Here is a 24,284-nt window from a genome sequence, read left to right on the forward strand (position 1 = left end):
AAATTTTTTACTGAGATGAAATGACCGAAGAAGTTGAAACGGTAGATTTGACACCACAAACAAAAAGTTCAGAACCATTGTCAAAATCTGTCAAAGAACTTACAGATGAAGAGAAAAATTCAATAATAGAAAGTGCCAGGTCTGGAAATACAACCCCCAACTACAAAGTCACTTTTCATAGAAATGGAACGGCTAGTATCTCAAAAAAGAAACAGACTCTCACAAATAAAATATTGAAGTCTGAAGGAGCTTTCGAGACAACAGATGGAAAAGTTTACTTCACTGACCAACAGTTCATTATAGAACATCTCATTGACTTAGAGTCGAAATATTCTAAACCTTACAACAAACACAAAAAGTTGAAAGGAAAACAAGCACAAATGGCATATGATATTTATGAAGATGTTAACGACACAACTGTTCCAGCAAGTGAGGTAAAGTCAGCAGAACCGAAAAGTGACGAAAAACCGATAGAAGAAGAAAAACCAAAAACTGAAGATAAACCAAAACCAAAGTTTAGTTTGGAAACTAAACCAAGTCAACCTTCATTAGCTGGTATGGGTTGGCGTCAAAGACTTATGGCAGCAGGTGGTTATGTTAAGTAAAGAGAAAAAATATATTTTTTATTTTTATAAAAATGCCCCCATATAGAATGGACAGAAGGTCTGCTAGAATAAAAGCAGAGTTACAAAGATATGGTTGGAGAGTTTCGAAGAAGTTTAAATATAGGAAGGGAAGACCCATAAAAGTCTATGACAAATTGTCTGGTCTTCGCTACGAAATGGACTTAGAAACAGCACGCGCAAATTATCCAAACAGACTAGAGAGGTTAGAAGAAGAGCGTCTTATGGACATACCTTTCGATGTTACTGAGCCTCAAGTTGAAGGACACGACGGCTTTGCCAGATTCTACTGGAAACATGACGAACAATTGCATCCTTTGAGAAGGAAAAAAGGAAAAGGTGAAGACACACATGCTCCCATGGAAAGAACAAGATATGCATATGAAAAGTATCGTGAAGTTAGAAGTAAAATTGCATCTGGTCGAACCTTTACAGTAAACTTTGACGAAGGAAAGAACAAAGAAGGCTTCATGGGTGTACTTGCTGCCATACAAGACGGAAATAAGAAAGGACACAATCTCAGACTAACCGTAACAGATTTGGATGGCCATATTTACTATGCACATGGCAATGTCACAACAGCCGCACAACTTCTTGACGCTTTCAAGACTACAAAGAGAGAACAAATGTTTGACTCCGACTCAGATATTTTGAATGCAATTGAAGGAATTGCAAGCGTGAAGTTTGAATGGTACCAACCTAACCCTCAAGCAGTCAGACAACATGCTGGATACTTCCCGTTCAGAAATAAGTCTGACATTGACTTAACAAGGTATGGAATTTACAATTCACTTGAAGGAATTGTCAATGAACCTTGCATTCTTACATGTCTCAGGAACTCCGGTCTTGTTACAGATGAGAAGATGAAGTATCTTGAGTCATGTGTGAAGACAAGGTACATGCTCAGAAGTCAATTGACAAAAGTTGCACCGTTGGCAAATGTGAATATCCGAGTCAACATTCCGACTGAGAAAGGTTTTTCACATGACGACTATGTTGTTGACAAAGACTTACCATGGTTGAAGATTGCAATTGTCCATAACCACTTCATGTTGAACGAAAGTCTTACAAACCCATTGTTCGGAAGAGGCAAGTGCAACATTGTCAGAGCTGTTAACATTCTTTTCGAGAAAGGTTTGTTGGAACCAATTCCAGATGACAAGCTGACAGAAACTTTTGTACCAAAAGACGAAACAAACTTTTCATTGTTGGTAAGACCAAAAGTTGTTCCAGACAAAGTTCTAGCACAAAAGAAGTACACAATTCCAAAAGGAGTTGGATTGTTCGGATACCAACCTGAACCAGAAGAACTTCCAATGAGGTTGCAAGAACTTCAAGATGCTATAAACAAACTTCCATTGAGGCATCCAATCGACGTCAAATTGTATTGGAGAGCTTCTGAGTTGGGTCAGAAGGTTTTATATGAAACAGGTTGCTTTGACGATGTTTATGAGATAACAGGAGAAGTTTCTCAGAAGATAAGAGACTCGCTTGAATTTCCAAAAACTGGGCCGATTGGATGCGACAAGTTCGACTCAAACGAAAAGATATACTATGTCGACCTTAACGCTGCGTACATGAGGTTTGTCCAATATATTCCAACTGGAATTCCAAACGAAGACGGTGAGTTCCCGGGAAGGAACTATACAGTTGGAAAGGTCATACAACAAATGTATGATATTAGGAAAGCTTCAAACCCCAAGCTTGCAATGACACTCAAATTGCTTATGAATTCGACATGGGGATATTCCATTAAAAAACCTCAAAAGATGAAGAGTAAACACTATGAGAAGGTCGACAACTTTGTTGAAAGGTTTTCTCCTTTTGTTTTGAAGTACGAGTTCACCGAAGGTCAAAGTGGCTTAGTAACCACATTAAAACCTATTGTCGAACATTGGTCATACCCTCAGTTCGCAAAAGCAGTCCTTGACAACTACAACAAATTCTTCTCAGAGGTCAAATCCAAAGTGAAGGTTTACTACGAGAACATCGACGCGCTCATGACGAACGAAGAAGGATATAACAAACTCATTGAAATGGGAATGGTCGGTGAAAAGATGGGCCTTTTTAAGCTAGACAAGGTATTTTCCGAAGTTCATGTACTCTCCAAACGTAAGTACTGGGGTATACTTGAAGACGGCACAGAAATAAAACATTGCATGAAATAAAACATTGCATGAAGTAAAAAATTGCATGAAATAAAAACATTTTTTAAAAAAAACATTTTTTTATTTTATTTGAAATGTACGCTGAGTTTGTTGGAGAAGACCGTTGGGAAACTTGTTTGTTAGATGAAGAGTATGAAATTCACTGTTCTGAGCCTTTTGAAATAAGGAAGAAAGAAACCAAGAGAATTATACATGAATATAACAGAGGAACAGGTTATATTTGTGTAACATTAAACCTCAAAAAGTACCAAAAACATGTCGTCATTGCAACTCATTTTATACCGAACCCTAACAATTTACCGTGTGTGGACCATATAAACCATCAAAGAGACGACAATAGACTTGAAAACTTACGTTGGGTCACTTGTTCTGAAAACAATAAGAACAAAGGCAAATTTGGAGATATTGTATTCGAATTTGTCGACGAACTAGAAGATGAAACAATTGAAATTACAGACTATGGTAAGCATACGTTTGAGTTTTACTACTATAGCGAAGAACAAGACTCTTTCTACTTTTATACCGGCGTAAACTATAGGAAATTACAAGTATATTTTACTAAGGCAGGCTATGCTTATGTAAACACTAGAGATACAGATGGAAAACGCGTTCAAATACTTCTTAACAAATTCAAGAAGCTATATGGCATACCATTTTAAAACCATATATTTTTACATATATGAAATGCTTCAGGTTGAAAAACAAAGAACAAAAGTAGCAGATACAAAACCGTTAGACTATATCTTCACAAATGCCGGTAGGACTATATCAGATGAAGAAATTTCATCCGGGGCTTACAGGTTTGACTATCCAATTCGTTGGCTTCAAAGTCCTTCAGATGCAAAGGCAATAGGATTTAGAAGAGTTTTGTTTTCAAATAGAACGAACGCGTTTATGTTCGCAGTATATTTTCATGGTCAATATAAAGGCTCTGATGGTCTAATAGAAAAATTTGATGAAATGAAAATCTTTACAATTCGTTCAGACGAAAGTCTTGAGAAAACTCTAAATGACTTCCAAACTCAAATAAACAAATACTACTGGGAATTTCAAGAAAAATACCACTCTTTACTAAATGGAACATACTATCTGAAACTAGAATATAACAAGATGAACTCCACAGTTTCATTTCAAAAGATTGAAATTAACCCTCCAAGAGATACAGAGTTTTTATATTGGGGAGTAGACAAACGTTCTTGGGCACAATTTCTTCGGTTACTAAACCAGAACGAACCATTACCACCAGATGGTCCATTTAAATTTATACTTCCACCAGCAGATTTGACAGTTTATAGAAACGTGTTTGACCCTCAAAATGTCATGTGTCATGCAAGTTTCAGTTCAAGCAACAACAGTTTTCTTTGTATTGGTAAGGACTTTTATGACTTTGCTTCTAAATTCTACGAACCACCTAGTAACAGTTTCTCTGACTTTCAAGTTTGGTTCACAACAAACGGTGTGCAGCATATTATTCCATTGTACTATGACTTTTATCTCGAATTGTCTTTCATATACAACTACGGAAAAGTGCTGAAAAAGTATTGAAAAATATATTTTAGGGTAGATGTTTTTTTAGGTGTGCCTATGTGCCTATGTGCCTCGGTCAAATGAACTTCTCTTAAAATTACTGACAACACGACATTTTGACAACATCGTAGAAAACACACAAAACTCATGAATTTTGTATAAAAAAGCAACCCGCTGTTTTCTTCCGGTTGGTATATTCTTCACAAAATGCTTGTTTTGAGGTCGAGCCAAAAGTGGCTCCACCGTAGAAAAACACACAAAACTCATGAATTTTCCCGAAATAAAAAAAAGTTAGTTTTTTAAAAAAAATATTTTTTTATTTTTATTGTAAGAACATGTTAGCAACAACAGCACCAAACTCTTTAGTCATGAACCCAACTTCAATGTTAATAGAGATGAAAAGCTTCATTCCTTCTTCATATACTTTCGAAACAACAATCCAGAAGATAAAGCAAGAACTTCTCCAAGGAGATTTAGACTGTAGTGCGAAAGATGAAACAAATGAACAATATCTTTATGAAATGCAGGACCTCATCGACCATTTACCTAAACTTCCTGAAATCCAACAACAAAAGCTCACTATTCCTGAATTCGATGAAATAGAAGTCAAAGCAACTGACTCAGTTGAAATTAAGAAGTTCATACGTAATGTAAACTATGAGTTTCTTGGATTTCATTGCAACCACAAAGACTGCGATATGGTATATTTCATTGACATATATAAATCTGAAGAATTTAAGACCTACGACAACTTTGTTTCGTTAGTTGCTGAATGTGTATGGCAGATAAGAGGTGAGGATAGAAGAGGTAAAGTATGGAACGGACAAATAAAACCCGCTATGTTTGAGTTAAAGAAAACCATTGACGCCTTAGTCATACTTGCAGGTAAGGTTTCAGAATATAACGCAAAAATGAACCCACAATGTTCAAAATGTAAAGCAGCAATGAGGAAATATAACTACTCCGTCAAAGAGATAGAACGTATGCGAAACGACTATGCTGACTTAAAGAAAGAAGCAGAGAAACCAGCAGAAGATAAAATGGACATGTTGACATTTCTGAACAAAAACTATCCAACAGCTGACGATTTCCTTCTTTCAGATGTCAAGAAGAAATATAAAGAAACCTTCGGCATTGTTAAAACTTTTGATATCCTTCGTGAAGAAATAGAAGCTACAAAACTGTTTAAAGTCATGAACCATCACAACATATACCATGTAAAACGCTTGTAAATAGTTATGGTAGAAATATATTTTTGTCTGATTTACGCTCATTGACGATGAAGTCTCAACAAAACATTTACGATGAAATCTATTTCCTGTGTTGTTGTCAAAATGTCTTGTTGTCAGTAATTTTAAGAGAAGTTCATTTGACCGAGGCACATAGGCACATGGGCACACCTAAAATATATTTTTGCTGAAAAAATGACCAAATTTCATGATATAACTGTATTTTTTTTACGAAGAGAACTTTAACACTTCGTCAAAAAAATAGCGTTTACCACGTAAAACGCTTATGAAAATCGTGAAATTTTTACGAAGTGAACTTTAACACTTCGTCAAAAAAATAGCGTTTACCATGTAAAACGCTTATGAAAATCGTGAAATTTTTACGAAGTGAACTTTAACACTTCGTCAAAAAAATAGCGTTTACCATGTAAAACGCTTATGAAAATCGTAAAAAATTGCTACCCCGACTTTTTTCGGTCTTGCATAAAACTCATGAAAATCGTGAAAAATTGCGAGTAGGTGAAAAACCCTGGTCGCCAAAACTCTATGAAAATCGTAAAAAAACTCTATGAAATCATATCTTTTATACAAGATAGAAAAAATAAAAAAATAACGCTAGTTTTTTTAAAATATTTTTTTTATTTTGTATGTAAGAACAGGAAATGACAAACATTGAGTTTGAAACAGTTAAAAAGATAGACAATGAGACCAAAGTGGTTAGAATAGGTGATTTAAACGTAAGATACTCAAAGAAATACAACAAATATTCTTTGTCAGACATTCTAACACTATCTGAAAAGAAAACATCCCACGACTGGGTTAGAAATGCTTCTAGTCAGAAAATTTTGACAAGAAATCCTGAGCTTATGATATCGGTAAGATTCTATGGAACTACAGCATATCTCATTGACAAAAGTCTTATACCGATAGTTTTGTTATGGATTGACCCAGTTGTTGGATATAATTTCATAACATATGGTTCATTCGATACGGAACGTTGCAGTGAAGGCTTACTTTACATCGTTCAGAAACCGAAGGACTTCAATACAAAGAGATATAAGATAGGAAGAACATATAATATAACTCAAAGATATGACAGTACAGTCAATAGAGTCAAGGTTGTGTTCGTTAATGATATGAGAGCTGCAGAAACAGAACTACTTGAAAAGTTTGAGAAAATGTATGGTGCTCCCACGAAAGGTAAAGAAACGTTTGAAGTAGATGAGATAGATAAAGCTATAAAATTATTTGACGAAGTTGCTGAAAAATACATGTAAAGCGTTTATTTTTGGTCTTGACTTCAGATGGCTCAGGTAGCTCTATAAGGTAAATTGCCTTGTCAAATCCTTCTGGCATTCCGAGTCCTTCCTTCCGATAGGAAAAAAATTTCCTTCTGGCATTCCAAGTTCTTCCTTCCGACAGGAAAAAATTTTCCTTCTGGCATTCCAAGTTCTTCCTTCCGACAGGAAAAACTCTTCCTTCCGACAGGAAAAAATTTTCCTTCCAACAGGAAAAACTCTTCCTTCCGACAGGAAAAAATTTTCCTTCCAACAGGAAAAAATTTTCCTTCCAACAGGAAAAATTTTTCCAGTTGTCCGTCCGTAAACCATTCAAATTTTCGAAAATTGAGAACTTTTTGGCCGACCTTCAGGAAAAATTTTTCCTTCCGACAGGAAAAAATTTTCCTTCCGACAGGAAAAAATTTTCCTTCCAACAGGAAGAACTCTTCCTTCCGACAGGAAAAAATTTTCCTTCCAACTGGAAGAACTCTTCCTTCCGACAGGAAAAAATTTTCCTTCCAACAGGAAGAACTCTTCCTTCCGACAGGACACAAACGAATGTCCGACGTACCACCAACCGAGTCCATTCCCAAGCCAGAAGAACCGAAAGCCCCAGCACCACAACAGACTAAGACTCAACACTTACATTTTTCAAGCTTGACTTTTTACAATTTGAACTTTGTTCGCGTAGATATGAATTCTGAAAGAAGTATGAGGGTCTTGTATGACTTTGTACTTCTCCCATAGTTCATGTCTGTCAAACTTACCTGCCATGGACTCTTTCATAAGTTCCATGAAATCGTCTTCGGACAATCCGGGGAAAAGTATAATATCAGTAAGTATTCTCTTTACATCCTTACTTAAACTCTTGGCTGTCTGTACACAAATGACAACAGAGATGTTAAAGTGTCTGAACTTCTTAAGAATTCGACACATGTCTTGTTCTCTATTCTTTAACAAAGGATGAGAAGCAAAGTCATCTAAGATAAGAAGACATCTGTGAGGGTAAGTCTTCCAATCGTAAGATTGCAATTTCTTCGAAACGTATTCTATCTCTTTCTGTTTGTTTCTGAAGTGTTTCTTCTCTAATATTCTCTGCATTTCCTCATTTGGGTCTTTAAACTTAGAATTGACATACTCATTTATAGCATTGTACTTCAAAACTCTTCTTTGGTACTTCTTTATCCAATCTAACAACTCAGAGTCTTTTATACATACTAACTTAGACTTTTTTATAATATCTTTGAACGAATTGACGGTTTGGTCAAATTGACCCGAAGTACTACAAATGACAACTAACTCATAGAATGGGTTCTTCTCATCTAGTTCTTGTTGTTGTGCAGCCATTTTAAGATAAGTGAAAGTCTTACCCGACCCAGGTGGTGCAATTAGACCTGTTATACCATTCTGAGCAAATAAGAACTTGTCATGTATGGGTTTTATCTGAGCATTTTCCAACTTCCTCTTGTTCTTATTTAAAACATTCTCAAATTTTTTGTCAATGTCAGCAAACTTTTTTTCTAACATATTTTTAGAAAAATTAAAATTTTTATCTTTTAGAAAATGTCTAGCGATTTCGCTATCTATATTCGAGACAAGCTTTTCGACAGCAAAACATCTGTCGACCATAAAATCTTACATAGTGTAAACAAGAAAGGTGAATTTGTTCTAAAGTTCTGTTTCTGGGAATATGACAAGAACCATAAAACATTAAGCAGAGCAGTCTTAAAATTTGTCAATGACAGACTTGTTGACAGAGATGACGCCTCTTGGAGAGATGAAGTCCAACAAAACTTCTTAGAATGCAAAGAAGACACATGCGCTGTTCTTGAAGATGAAATAGAAAACAGAATAGAAGAGCTATTAAAGGACAAAGAACTTTTACAAAAATATGGTTCTGAGAAGTTTGACATAACTCCACCAGAAAAGAAGAAGAGAGAAAAGAAAGAAAAGAAAGTAGAAGAAGAGAAGAAAGAACCTGAACCAGTTCCACCGAAGAAGAAATTTGACATGTAAAAATAAAATTTTATTTTTAGAACATTTCTGGGTCAATGTCAATGTTCTCTTCCTCTTTAGGAGCAAACACCGGCTTAGACTCTAAAATCTTTTTACCCAATTTACCTTGAACTTCAACTATCTTAGACTCATAATATTCATAGTCGTCTGCTTTCTTTGGTTCATAAGGTATAACAAGTTTGTATGCTTTGCCTTCTTTAAGGTTTGAAAACCTTCTGTCAAAACTTTCTTTGACTGTTAACAAACCTTCTATGTCTAAGTCTTCAAATTTCGCACCATTTTTAGTCACAATAGCAAACTTAACCGGTTCGATGTTCCAAACTTTGTCAAATGTAGACTTTTCAAAATGGTAGAAGTAAACATTCAAATATGTGAATGGGTCTAGTTCTTCTTTAAGTCCTGACATGTACTTGTTTACTGAGATGAATTTCGTCATCTTTTCTATCGGATAAAAAAAATATTTTTTTTTAAAATTTACTCAGAAAAATTTTTCTTTGTATATACACCATTCTGTACGTCTAAAAGACTTTTGACATTTGCCAAGAATGTTCGTTTAGACGCTGTCATATAACCATACTCTTGACAATACTGTTTATACGAATCGTACAATGACCTTTCATCTAAACACTCAAAGTCAGTTTCATCTATGAACAGTTCATATACACTCTTGTTTGCTTCTAACAATGTTTGTCTCTCTTCGGTATGTGGAATTTGTCTTGGATTGAACTTAGAAATATCTAATGTCATGAAATATGAGAACAAGTGGTTGTAAAAGTCAGATGTCAAAGTTTCTGCTAAGTCGTCAAAATATTCTGTATCTTGCATATGAGAATCTGACGTTCTGACAACTACATATCTTCTGTCAGAACTTTCTAACTTCATCGGAACAGCATTGTTTGAAACCATGACGAAGTTTGCAACATTTTCACAAACTCTTTGGTCTTTATATTTTCTTTCAACAACTCCAACTTTGTCTGTTATAAGACTCTTCAAAGCATCTGAGTTCAAAACTTTTGTTGTATCTATACTTTGAAGTTCGTTACATACTATAAGTTTCATATTCTCTATTGAGGAGTTAAATTTACCGCAGATGTTTTCTAAGTTTGTCATATTCGGATTCGAATAGCCCTCTAACAGTTTGCATAAGATATCTGTAAAGAAAGTGTTCTTACCAGTTCCTTGTTTTCCAATTATGATGAGAGCAGTTTCATTTTTAGCACTTGGATGTTGTAAGATGTTTGCAAACCAACATAAGATATACTCATAGACTCTTTCGTTTCCATTGCATATAATTTCTTTGACATGGTCTAACCAAGCTTCTATAACATTTTCTTTCCATTCTACTTGTTCGTATTTATATCCAGTGAAGATAGAATAGAAGTTTGGAGAAGGTGTATAGAACTTTATACCACGAACTGAAAAATCTTCAAGTTTTGACAATAAGATATCCCAAGCATCTAACATCTTCATACCAACTTGTACGACTTTTATTTTCTTAAGTTTCTGTCTACATTCTTGTTCTGAAACTATTGTTGCTCTTGGTTTGTTAAAGACAACATCCCATTCTTTCATGACATAACATTCTGGGGCAGAGTCAACATAAATGACTAAACGTTTCAAATTCTCGACTGCTTTGTTATAGTCTCTAAATGGACACATATTTCTGAAGGCTTGGAAGTCATAAAAATCTGAAACATCTATTCTGTACATTTTTATAAAAATAAAAAAAAATATTTTTTTTATTCTTGACTTTGTTGTTGCATTTGTTCCATTTGTTGCATTTGTTGTTCTTGAGCTATTTGTTGTTGAAGTTGTTCTTGTAATACAATACTTTCACCAGTTGCATCTTCCAATTCGAAACTTTCTGCCGTCATTGACAAATACATAGGACATAAAAGTTTTACAGGAACAAAGTTTGCGTCAACTAAGGTTAAGTTTATGTTTGCTAAAGTGTTTGAGTTTACTAAAGCTGAAAACTCTGCATTCGAATGAACAATAGGCAAACCAGCAGAGAATGTGTTGTTTATACGCATGAGTATCTTTTGGTCATAGTAGTTTCTGTCGACATTCGAATAACACTTTGAACCTAAGTTTGAAACAATATATAAAATAGGTGTGCTTAAAGTCAATGGAACAGATAGACCTTGTATGACACCTTTTCCTGTTATAGGAAACTGTTGGTAGTAAAAACCAGATATAAGTTTTGTATTATAGCTCATATCGTTTATACTAAACTCAGTCGGACATCCAAACATAATGAAACCTGCTCTAGTTGCAGCACATGTTACATCCGTCCTTAAAGTATTAAATAAGTCAACAAAACCTGTTGGTGGTATATCTGAGTAAGTATCTTCAAAGAAGTATTTTTTACCATTCAACAACAAAGTCTTCTGGTGTCAAAAGAGCAAAACAGGCTTTAGTCGTCATTGTGTTTAAGGTTAGTTTACAATATCGTCCTTGAGGACTTTGTAAGTTTGTTGTTATAGAATTATATGACTCAGGGTTTTTAGTCGTAATAGTATAAACCACTATGTCTTCTGCCATTTACTTAGCAACTAAATTTTAATGAAATGTTGTGGTCGTCAAATATTTTTATGACGTCTGGGAAACTATATTTTAAGTTCAACGTTTCACCTCCTTTCATAACGTATATCTTGTCAATGACATTATATGAAACACCACAGCAACTAACGTCGGGTTCTATTTCTTTGATTTTATATCGTCTGCCTCTGTCAAAAGTTTCAATAGTTCTTTCAAAACTTCATGAGGTGCAATGACATATGAGTTCACTTTTACAGGGTTGTGTTCGACCAAGTTTAACATTATACCTAAAGCTTGACAAATCTTCTCCTGAGTTTTAAGTTTGTCTTTAAGTTGTTGGTAGTCGTTTCGAATATCTGCAACAGAACTTAACTCTCTGCTAACTTCAGGGTATGTTGGTTGTTCTTTTACAGGAACTATTGTTATACCATCTTCGTCTTCGTATGGTTTCCCCACTTCAACATCTCTGTCTTTGACATTGACAACAACACTTTGACTGTTTGTTTGAGTTGGTGAATTTAACTTCACATCTGCCACCGCCATTAAACCTTTTGAAACACTTACGCTTCTATTTTTCGGAAATGACATTTTACTTAGAATAAAAAGATGGACGTATTCGAGTATCTCTTCGAATTGAAGCAAACAAAGTTTACACACACAAACAATACAAGTTCATTGACAGAATAGTTCTTTACACAAACAATGGAAAATGTTATAGAATAGCAGTCTTTGCTGAACCTAAATATTTTCATAAAGCAAAGAAAGTTGGTATAACTGAAATGGTGAAAGTTCTTGACGTTGACAAAAATATAACAACAAAACTTACAGATATTTCTAAAGGTAAGTTTATCTTACAATTTTATGTCAAAACTGGCGTACTGTCAATATTTGACGGAGAGAAGTCAGTTCAAGAACAACTTACTGACCTGCTGCCAAAATCTGCTCGATGGAAGCTGTCGTTATGCCAATCTGAGGAGCTCCAGCAGGTTTCATCGAACGAATCTTCAAAAGAGCATCTTCCGTGAAAAGTGCTATTGGTTTTGTAAACTTCTTTGCTTTCAATTCATCTGGACCGTCTCTGTCACCAGTATATTGTATTTGAACTGTACCAACAGTTGAAATACCACCCATAAAGTCTTCTGAGTCAGCAAATGGAATGCCAAGCCAAAAGTTTGAACGGTCTCCATTTGTATATTGAGTTTTTTGACCTCCTGTATGAGTCCATACTTTCACATATGGCATAATAGAACTTTGCATTTCAGGGTTAATGGTCGTTGTGAAGTTGTTGTTAAAGTTCATAGCATCTAATGTCAAGTTGTATGACCTCATATCTTCAACTGTAGAATATTCTTCTCTTGGATAATATTTGCCATCTATGTTTATATGATATTTAATACCGGGGTTGTAGAAACAAGAATAGTCATTTATAGTTCGTCTGAACAGTACAAACATAGTATCTGCATGTTTCATTGCAGTTGTTAAAGCAATATCTGTTCTTGCACCTGGGTCAGCACTTTGGTTTCCAACTTCACCTGCAAAGTCTTTGACAGATATTTGGTGTATAGGGAACATAAGTGGAACTGCAATATATTTGGCAGCTAAAGCATTTGAAATATCTGGGTCCAACATATAGACTGCAAGTCTGCTTTCTATTCTCTTGCATTCAAACTTTTCGCATGTGAACTTAACTGGGTCCCAAGCATCTCCAGCAGCATTGAAATAATAGTTTACTTCAGTGTTGAGGTTTGAGAAACCAAAGTCTAAGTCTACCTTATCTTTGCAAAAGTCACAGAACTTGGTTCCACCAGTTCCAGCTACAGTAAGAGTGAATGGGTCTTGTGTTGGTGCAATGACTAAGTTATTTTTGCTTGGAGTAAGTTCGATAGAAATTTTTCCTGCCCAGTTTGGCAAGTATCTTAAAAACCTGAAGATGAGGAAAGACGACAAAGGAACTCTAAGTTTCAGTTTTACTTTAGTGACAGCATTTCCATCTGAACCAGAAAGGTTAACATAAACTCCTGGAACGTTAGGGTCAAGTCTTCTTATTTTCTCAATAGTTGCATACTGGTCTGTTTGTTCTCTAGCTTGTGGTTGCACTGAGTTTCTCAAAGCGAACCATTCATAGTTTGCCCATGTTACTGTTTGAACTAAGTCAGAGTTAGAATATATCTTATATCCCATGAAAACTTCTGGAGCATATTGGTATCCGACATAGAAAATTCCATTGCAACCTTTCTTGTCAGACAACTTGGCAGAAGGTTTTATTTCAATGTCTTGTTCCACGTATAAGAATGAGTTGTCAATAGAAATAATATGAAACCTGTCGCAAGCAATATCTACTGTTGTTGAGAACCTTCTCCAAACTCACCTACGTTCCGTAAGAAACAGCAGTTGTATATTCGTAAGTTCCAGGAACTATTTCTGACCTTCTAATGCATTGTCGCATTCTTTATACCATTCGGAAAACATTTCCATTCATGGCATCCAAAACTGTTGGCGTTATATTCTGAGCGGCGTACATTTCATATGTGTAAAAATATAGAATAGTTGGATTTATTGTCATAATAGAACCCAACGTGGACCAAGCTTTACTTTCTTCCTGAACTGAGTTTTTAACTCTTCTTTTTCCTTCATTGCCACTACTTTCACTAGATGAAGTTACTTCTTCACTACTTTCACTTTGTTCTACTCTTCTCTTCTTCTTTGGTGTCGCTTTTGGTAACTTGCCCTCTGCTTCAAGTTGTGTTGCATCTTTGCCTCATGTTCACTAGTATGTTGTAAATTTCCCATGTCCTTTTTGCCTTTGGGCTCTGGTCGCCCATCTCAGGTAACCTATATCCTAGAAAGAGTTTGTCATAGTTTGTATTTGAGTCTTCGCGTATTGTTTGCATGACTCTTTCCTGAGTTTCCGGTTCAAGCTCTTCAAACAGTGCCTGTCCATATGGAATAAGCTCGTTTCCAAATATATGTTTTTGTAGCCATTCTGGTTTTCTTTCCATGTTACCAACAATATCTTTTGTGAATGGGAAAGCTTTTACCCAATCTTTCAGTCTTGCGTCGTTTATTTCTGTAGTTGGTTTTATTTGTCAAGGAACATGTTTTTCAAACTAACATTTCATTTGGTACTGTCCATTTGAGTTTTCTTAAATATTCATCCCTTCTCGGTTCATTGTCTGCAAAGTAAGTTTTTATGACATTTTGTAAACTTTCGTTTGCAAGGTCATGTACAATAGGTTCTCTTCCTTCTGTCTCCTAACTTTCTTTCTAAACTCTTCACCAAATATACCATCTTTATGGTTCTGTGTAGTTCTTTGAGATAAATGTTCTAGAACGTCAGGTGTTATATTCCTTCAGCCATGTTCATTTCATACTGGTCCAAAATATCTGCATCTTTCATATCTTTCAATGGCATTAAAGCCGCGCTTAAAATACCAGCTATATCTGGTTCACCATTGACTTCCATTGCGTCTACAACTTCTTGGAATTGTGGTTGTAAGTTTATGAACCACCTATCCGGGTTAGCTTTATGACCCCATCTCATTGTAGTTCCATAGTTCTGCAGAAACAAAAGTAGGTTGTTTCCATCTTGGTTAGGTTCTGAATGAACTTTAAACAAAGTTTCATTTCTATATTTTTGTTGAAATTTAACCTTTTATTTCACCGAGTTCATCCAAAGATTGAACGTTAAATGCTCGTAAGTAAAAAGGGTTGTTGTATTTGTGTACATTTTCTTTCAGTACTTCCATTCTATGCTGAATATTTTCATCTGGTGTTGGAGTCTTTTGTATGTCGGCAAACGTTTTTCGATATTCTTCTACTATGTCAGCCGAATTTTTTAGACTCTTGGAAAGATTCCATATTCACCTCATACTCTTGTTGAGGTCAAGATTTTTCGGCTGTTCCAAATCTTCATCTAGTTCTGTGAAGTTAGTTTCCAAAGAGGGACTTGTTCGTTTTCCTTCAGGCTCTTCTAGCTGTTGTTGCTGAACTATTTCTTCCATGTCTGGTTGTATCTGAACTTCTTCCTGTGGAGTTTCTTGACCTCATCTGCTGGCATTTCATATATTCCGAGACCGTTTTTAAAAAGTTCCCTATCTAAGTCATCCGGACTCATAAACCTTTCTTCTTTCGTTCCGTCTCTATTTTTTACGCGTTTCATGAAGAGAGTTGAATTGTCATTTAGCTCTGACACCAAATATCTCGGAGTAAATTCGTTCATGTCATTTGGATGATATGCTATTAAATCATATCCCTTAGCGAGCTTGTATTTTCCAGGTTGAAATTTATCCATTTGGTGCTGAGCCATAAAGCTAAATAGGTTCGGGTCAGTATTTCCTTCCTTGAACTTTCTAATAGCTTCTTTATATCTGTCACTAAAGTCAAGATATCTGGGTAACCATAGTCTTTCTTTAAGCATTTTTAAGAATTCTTGTTTCTTGTTCTCTACTTCTTTTATGTCTTGCTCTGTTTGTGGTTGTTGTTGTGCAGGGTTTTGAACTGTTGGTTGCTGTGCTGGTTGTGGTTGTTGTTGTGGAGGTGGTTGCTGTGCTGGGTTTTGAACTGTTGGTTGTTGTGTTGGTTTTGGTGCATGCCTGTGTCTGTGTCCAGTGACGATGTAAATGTTTTAGGTAGTCCTGGTGCAGGTGCTTCTCTTGGGAGGGTTGGTGTATATAGGTTCCACTAGCTAGTATATAAGTTCCACCAGCTGTATATAAGTTCCACCAGCTGGCACATATGTTCCATCTGCAGCATAGTGTCCTACCTGACTTTTCGTTCTTAAGAAAGCATTTACTAGGTCTGTTTTGGTCTGTTGTAACTCTTTTCTTGACTTTCCACAACAGTTGCTCTAACGGCGTCATAGGCACTTTGAACTGCCTGTCTCGTTGCTGCATCTGTTATTTTCGTCATATTTTGTGCTACTTCTTTTAACTCTTGTCGAAACCTTCAGACTTCAGTTTCTTTCCAGATGAGAAGTCGTTCACTTGTTTCACCTTACTATGAAGAGCTTCGAAGGCGTTCTTAAAGTCAGCATTTGTTAAACTTCATTTGAACTGTCTTCATCGCTGTATTTTTGTCCTTATTGACCCTATAAGTTGGGCTGCTTTGCGTTGGCTTGGGCATCTAACAGTATTGTTAGCTTTTATATATTCTGCGCTTTTCATTGCCTTTTGCATGGCTGCGTCGTTATTTTTACTTTCTTGTGCTAAGTTTTCATACTGTACGGTTTGGTTTTGCAACTGTAAAAGTTTTCTGCTTTACATTTGCTTCAACTTCTTTTTTAACTCATTGCTATCCATATATGTCTTCAGGGCTTTTGTTATCTCTTCATCTTTCAGTACTTTATATTGAGTAGTATGGTTTTTCAATACAACATCTTGTTCCATTTTTGCTACTTCTGCTGCTTTTTCTGACACTTTTTTTCGCATATTCCTCTGTACTTAGTTCTTTCAGTTGTTCTTCTTCTTCTTTTTCTCTAGTTTAACTCATTGAGTTTCTTTGTGTGTCTGTCATATTCTAGTCTTTTCGTTTTCACTTATTTGCTTCTGTATGTCTATGTTTGACTTTTTGACATCTATATTTGATTTTGAGTGAACTCAAATTCATTTGACTTGTGGGTATATAAGCTGTTTCGTCTGCAGCTCCACCATAGCCTGCCATTTTCGCTAAAAGCGTCTCTTAAACCTCCACTCTGTGCACCAAAAACTCGGTTTAAAAGCATAGGATTGCTTGACATTTGTTGCAACATAGTGGGTCATTCATTATTTGTTGTTGCAACTGTTGTTGTGGTGTCAGTTTTACTAATTGGATGTTTCAATGCTCCCTTCTCTTACGTATATTCTTACGTAGCTTACGTGGCATTTTAAGTGAAGTTAAAAAGCGGTTTGACAGATGTTTATATGACACTTTTTGTTCAGCACAAAAAACTACTCGGTCAAAGTGTTTGTCAGTTTGGGTCTTGGCAACAAATTTCTTATGGCTAGAGGGCGCAACGCGCCTGGAAGCCACACACACCCTACGGTCCTCCTCTTTGGTCTTGGGCAAAATTTCTTATGGGCTAGAAGGGGCGCAGCCCCTGGAAGCCCCACTACCTTTTTTTTTTTTTTTTTTTTAATTCTAAGTAGATTTTGTAAAAAATCAAGAAAGAAAAATTTTAACGTGCTTTATTTTTTCTTTTTTATAATAATACATATTATTATATAATTAACATATTCATAATGTTTCACCCTTTCAAAAATATAATCCTCCTCCTCTCAAATAAACGTACATACGGGTGGCCTCTTTTTTCAAAAAATTAAAATTTGAAATTTTGGGCTCAAGTATTAGAGATTTTTTCAACCTTCAACGATATATGTTGTCTATATCAGACCTCCTTTCTTTTTGATACTTAACATTGTTCCTAAATCTTAGCCGTTAAGGCTGTTCTGAAAATATTTTTTTTTCGAAAAAATTCGAAAAAAATTCTTAAGGGTTGACCGACCTAAATTGAGAGGACGTAATCCTCCCGATTTTTCATTTTCAGCCTTGGTAAAATACTCTCGAAAACTCAAAAAAATTGACTTGTGTCCATTTAAAAGTGTTCGTCAAGATGTGCTAAATTATTGATTTTCAGGATCGGAACTCATAATTTTTTACAATCATATTAAAATTATGCGAGAAAACAAGCAAATTTATACTTTATTTTAGTATCAAATACTACAAAGCCTAGATGCAATATGTTTTAGCACGTAAAATTCCAAAATTTATCGTAATTGAATAAAATTTACAATAAACATTAATCCATTCTAGATTTTAGATGGTGTTAATGATTTCCATACGATTTATTTGCAGATAGTTCTATTATTAACTGCGATTACTATCTGCAAATAAATCCTATGGAAATCCCATGCGAATGTAATTTCTTGCATGCAAAATACCTATGCAATCTCTTTAAATGTAGTTGCTTCAAACTATTAAAATACCAAATTTATTTATTTTATTCCAAGAATGAAATACATTGACTAGATTTCTCGCAGTAAGCGTTATAAATATTGAGAAATATTGTGAAATAAATGTCTTGTTTACTAATTTGTTTGATTATTTTTAATATTTTTTTTCAATTATGTTGAAAAATCAAAAGAATTTTTATGATTTTTAATTTACTAGCAGTGTTAATGAAAATTTTAATCTCCTATTTTTATACAGAGAATGCTAATTGGATGATGAATCATTAAATATCTGAAATTCTCGCACATAAGCTTCGGTATTATAACTCAGTTGTTAGAATCAATGCTAGCAAATATTTAGACACCATCTAAACATGGTTCATTTCTGATGCATATTTTTTTTTTACTTTTTTCCAATTGAAATCGAATTTTACAAAACAGTTTTTTATGATAATTTCTACAAAAATAGAATTAATATTCATTTACTAAGATAAACAATGTCAAACTTTTAAAAATTAACAAAATCGTTCGTATCTTTTCAGGAAGGTATGTCGGCGAAAAAAATTTGTATACCAAATCAAATAACATCATATGAAGATACTATTAATTGTACGTATTCCGATTTTTGAGCAACTTTAGAAATCGATTTCAAGATTTTGGCAATTTGATCATTTATTAAATTACTATATATGTCGTAAAATGATATTCAATTTTCCAAAATTGTGTATAGTGCCAATAAATTTTACCGAAATAAATATAATGGGAATGATATACATTTTATGGCAAAATATTCATATCTATAAAAAGGATTTATTCATCTTTAAACAACTATTTGAATATAATATCTGTATATTTAGATATTGATCAGATTTCAACATCTGAATAATTCAACGTGAATTACTATTCTATTAAATCTGTTCCACATGGATTTATGGTCTTATGAATCAATATTTTGATTATAAGATTAATACACAAAAACTTTGGGATATTATTCTCATTTTGCAAAACGCTTCAATCTGGAAGGGCACAATTATGGCATTCCAAACGGGAACCGCGGTTGGTTACCATGGATTTCCGTCACCGGTCACATTTTAAAGATTTTTAAAGCCTTATAAAAATATGCTTTGTAAATCATTTTTTGTAAATCGGCAAAAATTTGGTAATTTTCTTCAACTAATAAATCTGCGAATAGCATTTATAATACAAGAACAATCTTTTAAAATGCGTTTGATTCATTTTTGTATAATTTCATATAGGCACATATATTCTTCCGGGACTTTCCGTGATTTTACCGTAAAATCATTAGTTTACACCAATTTTTCCGTATTTTGAATAGTTTACTGCACTTTTTCCGTAAAATTGAGTTACGGGAATCCGCAAAATTTCCGGACCTCATTTTTCATAGAATATAATAATAATATTTGATAAAAAGATATATTATTTATATTTTTGATTTTTGAATTACGGAAAAAGTGAATTGATAACTTGATTTTTTTATATGGTTAATTTTTCAAATGATATTATGAAGATCTAAAATATTAAAAGTAAAAAATTGAATTACGGAAAAAGTGAGGTCAAAGGTGAAATAAATTTGCAGAACAATTTTCATTGAAATAAGCTTTATTTTTCATTATTAATAACAATGCAAAAAAATATTTATCACGGGTTCAAAATTTAAAATTAAATATTTTAATAATTTACATCTTATTCTTTATTTTATATTTAACCCGTGAAAATATCATTTAAAAATTGAATACATTCAAAAAGCTTTATTTTTATTATGACTGCATGGGATCCTCATGTATATGATGAGTGGATTCCATTTAAGAAGACGAAATATCCACCAACTCCTGAAACATTGGAAACAAAGTGTGGAAAAAATGTTTCACTATGATCGGCTATTATGAGAATGAGCCTAATCAATCAGACAAAGGAAGGCTCTTTACATACTGTGCCGAATGTAGTGAAACATTAGTTCAAGGGCAGTTCGTGCGATGCATTAAAAAAAGCAGGAAAAATGATTTTAAAGATCATAAGTGCAAATTTTTACTCCCAATGCCCAACTACGTTCCTGCTGAGCACCAAGTTGAGAATACTCAGCAAGCAGTTGGCTCTGGTAATGATCCTTCGTTAGAAGAGATCATTGCCAGGCTTATTGCGAGCCTAGATATAAGCCTTTATGCCACAATGAAGCCAGCATTTAAAAGCTTCCTAGAGAGCTTCGCCAAATGGCTTAAAAATAAAGTCAATCGCGAACAGGGCATCAACTTTACAATCCCAGACATTGAGTTCACACGGCGCGGTGTCAGAGAGGCATTGATTACTTTAGGCAAAACAGACTCCTCTCGGGGCCTAAAGTTCTGCGAGGAATTCCGCATCTTCTCAATTTCCCTGGACTGCGGAACACACGGCAGCCGTCATGGTCTATTCTCTTGTGTGTGCAATCCAGGCAAAACAGATCGCCACCAATTCTTCGACACAACAATTTCGACTAATTGGACATACGAGGACTACCATACGTGGTTTGATTCTCTTAAGGTTAATAAAAACCACGTAGCTGGAGTAGTCGGAGATGGTTTGCCAGCCCAGGTTAAAGGACTCTGCCACTGGAGGCCAGAAGGAGCCCTTTTCCCTGGCTTACAAACCGTGTACATTCGTTGCCTTAACCACGTCTTGAACAATGCTATTGTCCACGCACGTAAGCAATGTCCATTGTTGAATGAACTGATGAATAGAGTTCACCAGATTATCATTATCTTTAAGAATCACGATATGAGAGCGAGATACAAGATCAGGGTTCCATCAATCCCGGAAACTCGCTGGCTCTACATATATGATACTCTGTTTTTCATCTTTGATAATCTGGAAACAATTAATACTGCTTTAAGAAGTGGAGATCTTCCACTATCCCTTTCCAGAGCTACACGTGAACAGTTACAATGGACACGTGATGGAATTCCTCCACTCTTTAAAGATGCTTTAATGATATTCAAGCCATTAAAGCAACTTCAATTATGGCTGGAATCCAACAAGTCCATGGGTGCTTATGCATTCCTGATGATACAACAGTGCCAAGGGATGTTGGATGAAATGGCAGGAAGATTAACGCCAGATGGTGAAGAGATTCTCCGATCAATCACTACAATATTCAAAAATGATATGAAAGAATATGGTAGAATTGATTTGCTTCGGTTTGCTTTCGGCTTTACACCGTTAGCAAGGAAGATCATCAGAGACAAGAAGGGTTTTGGAGGAAAGACAAGCTATCCACCTATAATGCAGTTGAAAGATGTGCAAGTCCCAACGATTCCTTCCCTGAGGATCATCAATCGCGAGATCACATTTGAGAAACTCGGCGAAATCCTTGAAGAAGAACGAACAGAACGTGTTGACGAGGTAGCCGAGCATGATGAAGAGATCCAGCAAGCAGAAGAGGAACAAATGCTTAACGACGATCATGCAGCCGAAACAAATGCCGATGGTTCGAGGAATTCCTTGGTCTGGGATGTTGTAGATGAAGAGATAAAAGATCTATACACATTCATGATAACAATCCTCAGACAAAGAGCAATTGCCGAATCAACAGTTGATCCAACGATCAATAAAGACGATAGAGCCAAGGAATTGAGTGATGCTTACGATTTCTTCATAGAGCAAGATGATTCCCATCTTATAAATGGTCATCATCTTGCTCAAAATGATGGCAAGTTTTGGTACATGAATGGCATAAAGCAACTAAAAGCAATAAGACCAATTGGAAAAAGGATGATGTCACTTTCGTGCAGTGAAGCAGATGTAGAACGTGTAATATCTGAATTGCGAAAGACAAGAAATTCAATGAACGAATCATGCAAAGAAGAATATGTAGCATGCCGCTTCTTCATCAAGTTGAATGATGATCAATTTGATATTTGATTTTTTTTTTAATAAAATTTATTAAATAATTTGTTTTAAAAAGTATTATTTTTATTCGTAAAGATATTAGACAGAAGGTGGCCAGCCTAATGTCTATCAATCTTTAATATTAGTAGTAATTTCCCGCATTTCTGAATGATGATTGATTAGCTTTGTTGTTATTGATGTAAAACTGGATAAGTATTAAATAATTATATTAATCTTGGCCAGGGGACTGCTGATGGCCAGTCAGCAGCGGCCACTATGAATCATTATAATTATTTAATACCTAAATTGAGGTAAAAAGCAATAAGACTTGCCGAGCCTCATGCCCCTACCTCATATAAATAGAATCACACTTTAGTGAATCAACATCTATAAGAATGAAGTGTTTTGAAGCTGAAATAATATTGAATAGAAATTAATTTTTTCTGAAATTTTGAATGAAATTATGGGAAATAAAAAAATTACTAAATATTGTATTCATACAAATATATTATTTTAAAGGAAAAATAGATGCTGATAGAAACAATGAAAATTTTTGAAAACTTTACAATTAATTTATGTTCGTTAACCACAGAGCTTGCAATCCAAAGCTCACGTTAGACAACAAGAGTCATGAAGTCTCATACTAAGGGATATCCAACATATATTTTAATAATCTAATGTTTGTGACAAATATTCAACATAAAATTAAGTTTTCGTTTCGTTACAAGGCATTCATACTTTGGAGTTATCATATTTAATGTACAGAAAAGTTAATATTAAACAATACATGCTAAAGAATTAATAAATAAGATAATAAAATAAATTTATACGTAATTACTTTCATTTAATATGCTTTATGCTGTATAATATTGATTAAGAGGCATTAAAAGGTTCCATAGTCTGCTTTTATAGGCAAGATTTTTGATAAAAATTTTAAATTTTGAAAAATGATGAGAAAAGGAAAAAAAGGTAAATGAGAGCAAGAGGAGGGAAAAAAAGAAAAAGAAAAGAAAGGGAAGGGAAAAATAAAAGAAAGAAGGACATATAAAAATTTAGATGCGCATTCTTAATGCCGAGGCGGCTTGCCGCCGAGGCGCGATTTTTTTAGGCCTCTACGGTAACCCGGCAATGTTTTTTTAAATCTTGTACAGCCCTAGGCACAATAATATATTTAGCAATAATTAATTCTTTTTGCCGTTTGTAATCCTGTCAACATTCCAAAATGGAGGAGTTTTTTAAAAAGAAAGAAAATTTTTATAGAAAAAAATCAACAAAAAATTTATTTTCATATTTAGGGATGCGTTAAACACGCCATTTGACCGGGCGTACATTTTTTTTGTTCGCCCAAAAATTTCGCCATTTGAGAAATTCAAAAATTAAAAATAAAATTTTAATCTTGATTTTTTTATTTTCGTGATTTTTTTGAGATATAAAAATTGCTCACATTTGCTCACATTTTGGCACTTTTTTTGTACGTTTGTCAAAAAATTGTGAGGAAGATCTCACAAAAATAGTCAAAATGTGAGCAAATTTTGAGAAGTGCTCACATTTTGACATACGATTATTTTCATACGTTTTTTTGATGAATTCTAATAAAACTTCATTACCACTTTCAGAACGAAGCGTAACTTTTCAGCACGTAACGCTCTATCATGTGTAGTGACATATTATTCAAAAAAACTCAGATTGCTTATCTTATAATAACAATTTCATTAGAAAAAATGCACGATTTCACGCTAAAACTTTGAAGCAATTCTTAAATTCGGATAAAAAATCGATATGTATTACACTTTAAACTTCAAAAAATGGTTCAAAATTTAGACTTAGTTTATCTTAACAATATAGCAGATTTTAAGCCGAACAAGTAGGAGTAATAGAAATAGCTCTTGAAAATAATTACAATTAGTAATATGTAAGTCAAAGTTCGAGTATTCTAATAAATAAACGTTCCGGATTTTCTTTACTACAAGAATCAATACTTAATATATAGAAGCAACAGTAAAAACTTATTAGAGATTCAAAAAGAAAGTTGACTAAAGAGAATCTTTTTATATAAGTAATTTTATTTTTTTGAAATACGAGATCGAATAAACAT

The 24,284-nt window shown here is 34.4% G+C and overlaps 10 protein-coding genes and 2 pseudogenes across 12 annotated transcripts, besides 4 other annotated features; 6 read left to right on the plus strand and 6 right to left on the minus strand.

The window, feature by feature from the left end:
- Nucleotides 1-14,982: part of a mobile genetic element that runs on past the window's edge.
- TVAGG3_0327670 (phage tail repeat-like family) lies at nt 21-605 on the plus strand (the record flags this gene model as incomplete). Its single annotated transcript, XM_051230328.1, has 1 exon — nt 21-605. The coding sequence occupies one exon, from the start codon at nt 21-23 to the stop codon at nt 603-605; it is 585 nt and encodes a 194-aa protein (XP_051100058.1).
- Nucleotides 653-2,791, plus strand: TVAGG3_0327680 (DNA/RNA polymerases family; the record flags this gene model as incomplete). Its single annotated transcript, XM_051230329.1, has 1 exon — nt 653-2,791. One exon carries the CDS (start codon nt 653-655, stop codon nt 2,789-2,791), a length of 2,139 nt encoding a protein of 712 aa, XP_051100059.1.
- Nucleotides 4,654-5,366, plus strand: TVAGG3_0327690 (organellar and viral DNA polymerase type B; the record flags this gene model as incomplete). Its single annotated transcript, XM_051230330.1, has 1 exon — nt 4,654-5,366. A coding segment is annotated over one exon (713 nt), but the record flags the coding sequence as incomplete, so codon positions are not given.
- Nucleotides 6,414-6,824, plus strand: TVAGG3_0327700 (organellar and viral DNA polymerase type B; the record flags this gene model as incomplete). Its single annotated transcript, XM_051230331.1, has 1 exon — nt 6,414-6,824. One exon carries the CDS (start codon nt 6,414-6,416, stop codon nt 6,822-6,824), a length of 411 nt encoding a protein of 136 aa, XP_051100061.1.
- On the minus strand, nt 7,479-8,354 carry TVAGG3_0327710 (protein of unknown function, DUF4106 family; the record flags this gene model as incomplete). The annotated part of the gene is made up of 1 exon (XM_051230332.1): nt 7,479-8,354. The coding sequence occupies one exon, from the start codon at nt 8,352-8,354 to the stop codon at nt 7,479-7,481; it is 876 nt and encodes a 291-aa protein (XP_051100062.1).
- On the plus strand, nt 8,391-8,843 carry TVAGG3_0327720 (uncharacterized protein; the record flags this gene model as incomplete). Its single annotated transcript, XM_051230333.1, has 1 exon — nt 8,391-8,843. The coding sequence occupies one exon, from the start codon at nt 8,391-8,393 to the stop codon at nt 8,841-8,843; it is 453 nt and encodes a 150-aa protein (XP_051100063.1).
- Nucleotides 8,860-9,279, minus strand: TVAGG3_0327730 (protein of unknown function, DUF4108 family; the record flags this gene model as incomplete). The annotated part of the gene is made up of 1 exon (XM_051230334.1): nt 8,860-9,279. One exon carries the CDS (start codon nt 9,277-9,279, stop codon nt 8,860-8,862), a length of 420 nt encoding a protein of 139 aa, XP_051100064.1.
- On the minus strand, nt 9,318-10,415 carry TVAGG3_0327740 (uncharacterized protein; the record flags this gene model as incomplete). Its single annotated transcript, XM_051230335.1, has 1 exon — nt 9,318-10,415. One exon carries the CDS (start codon nt 10,413-10,415, stop codon nt 9,318-9,320), a length of 1,098 nt encoding a protein of 365 aa, XP_051100065.1.
- TVAGG3_0327750 (uncharacterized protein) lies at nt 10,583-10,729 on the minus strand (the record flags this gene model as incomplete). Its single annotated transcript, XM_051230336.1, has 1 exon — nt 10,583-10,729. The coding sequence occupies one exon, from the start codon at nt 10,727-10,729 to the stop codon at nt 10,583-10,585; it is 147 nt and encodes a 48-aa protein (XP_051100066.1).
- TVAGG3_0327760 (protein of unknown function, DUF4106 family) lies at nt 12,835-13,565 on the minus strand (the record flags this gene model as incomplete). Its single annotated transcript, XM_051230337.1, has 1 exon — nt 12,835-13,565. A coding segment is annotated over one exon (731 nt), but the record flags the coding sequence as incomplete, so codon positions are not given.
- Nucleotides 14,983-15,036: 54 nt separating the features above from the next.
- TVAGG3_0327770 lies at nt 15,037-15,932 on the minus strand (annotated as a pseudogene). Its single transcript has one exon — nt 15,037-15,930. A coding segment is annotated over exon 1 (894 nt).
- A 3,406-nt stretch (nt 15,933-19,338) lies between these two features.
- Nucleotides 19,339-23,345: a mobile genetic element.
- Nucleotides 20,325-22,222, plus strand: TVAGG3_0327790 (annotated as a pseudogene). Its single transcript has one exon. A coding segment is annotated over exon 1 (1,898 nt).
- Nucleotides 23,346-23,613: 268 nt separating the features above from the next.
- Nucleotides 23,614-24,284: part of a mobile genetic element that runs on past the window's edge.
- Nucleotides 23,614-24,284: part of a terminal%2Cinverted (terminal inverted repeat of MuDRx-3N1_TV transposon ID:TVAGG3_0327800) that runs on past the window's edge.

This window comes from Trichomonas vaginalis, chromosome V, assembly GCF_026262505.1.
Source record: "Trichomonas vaginalis G3 chromosome V, whole genome shotgun sequence".
NCBI lineage: Eukaryota > Parabasalia > Trichomonadida > Trichomonadidae > Trichomonas > Trichomonas vaginalis.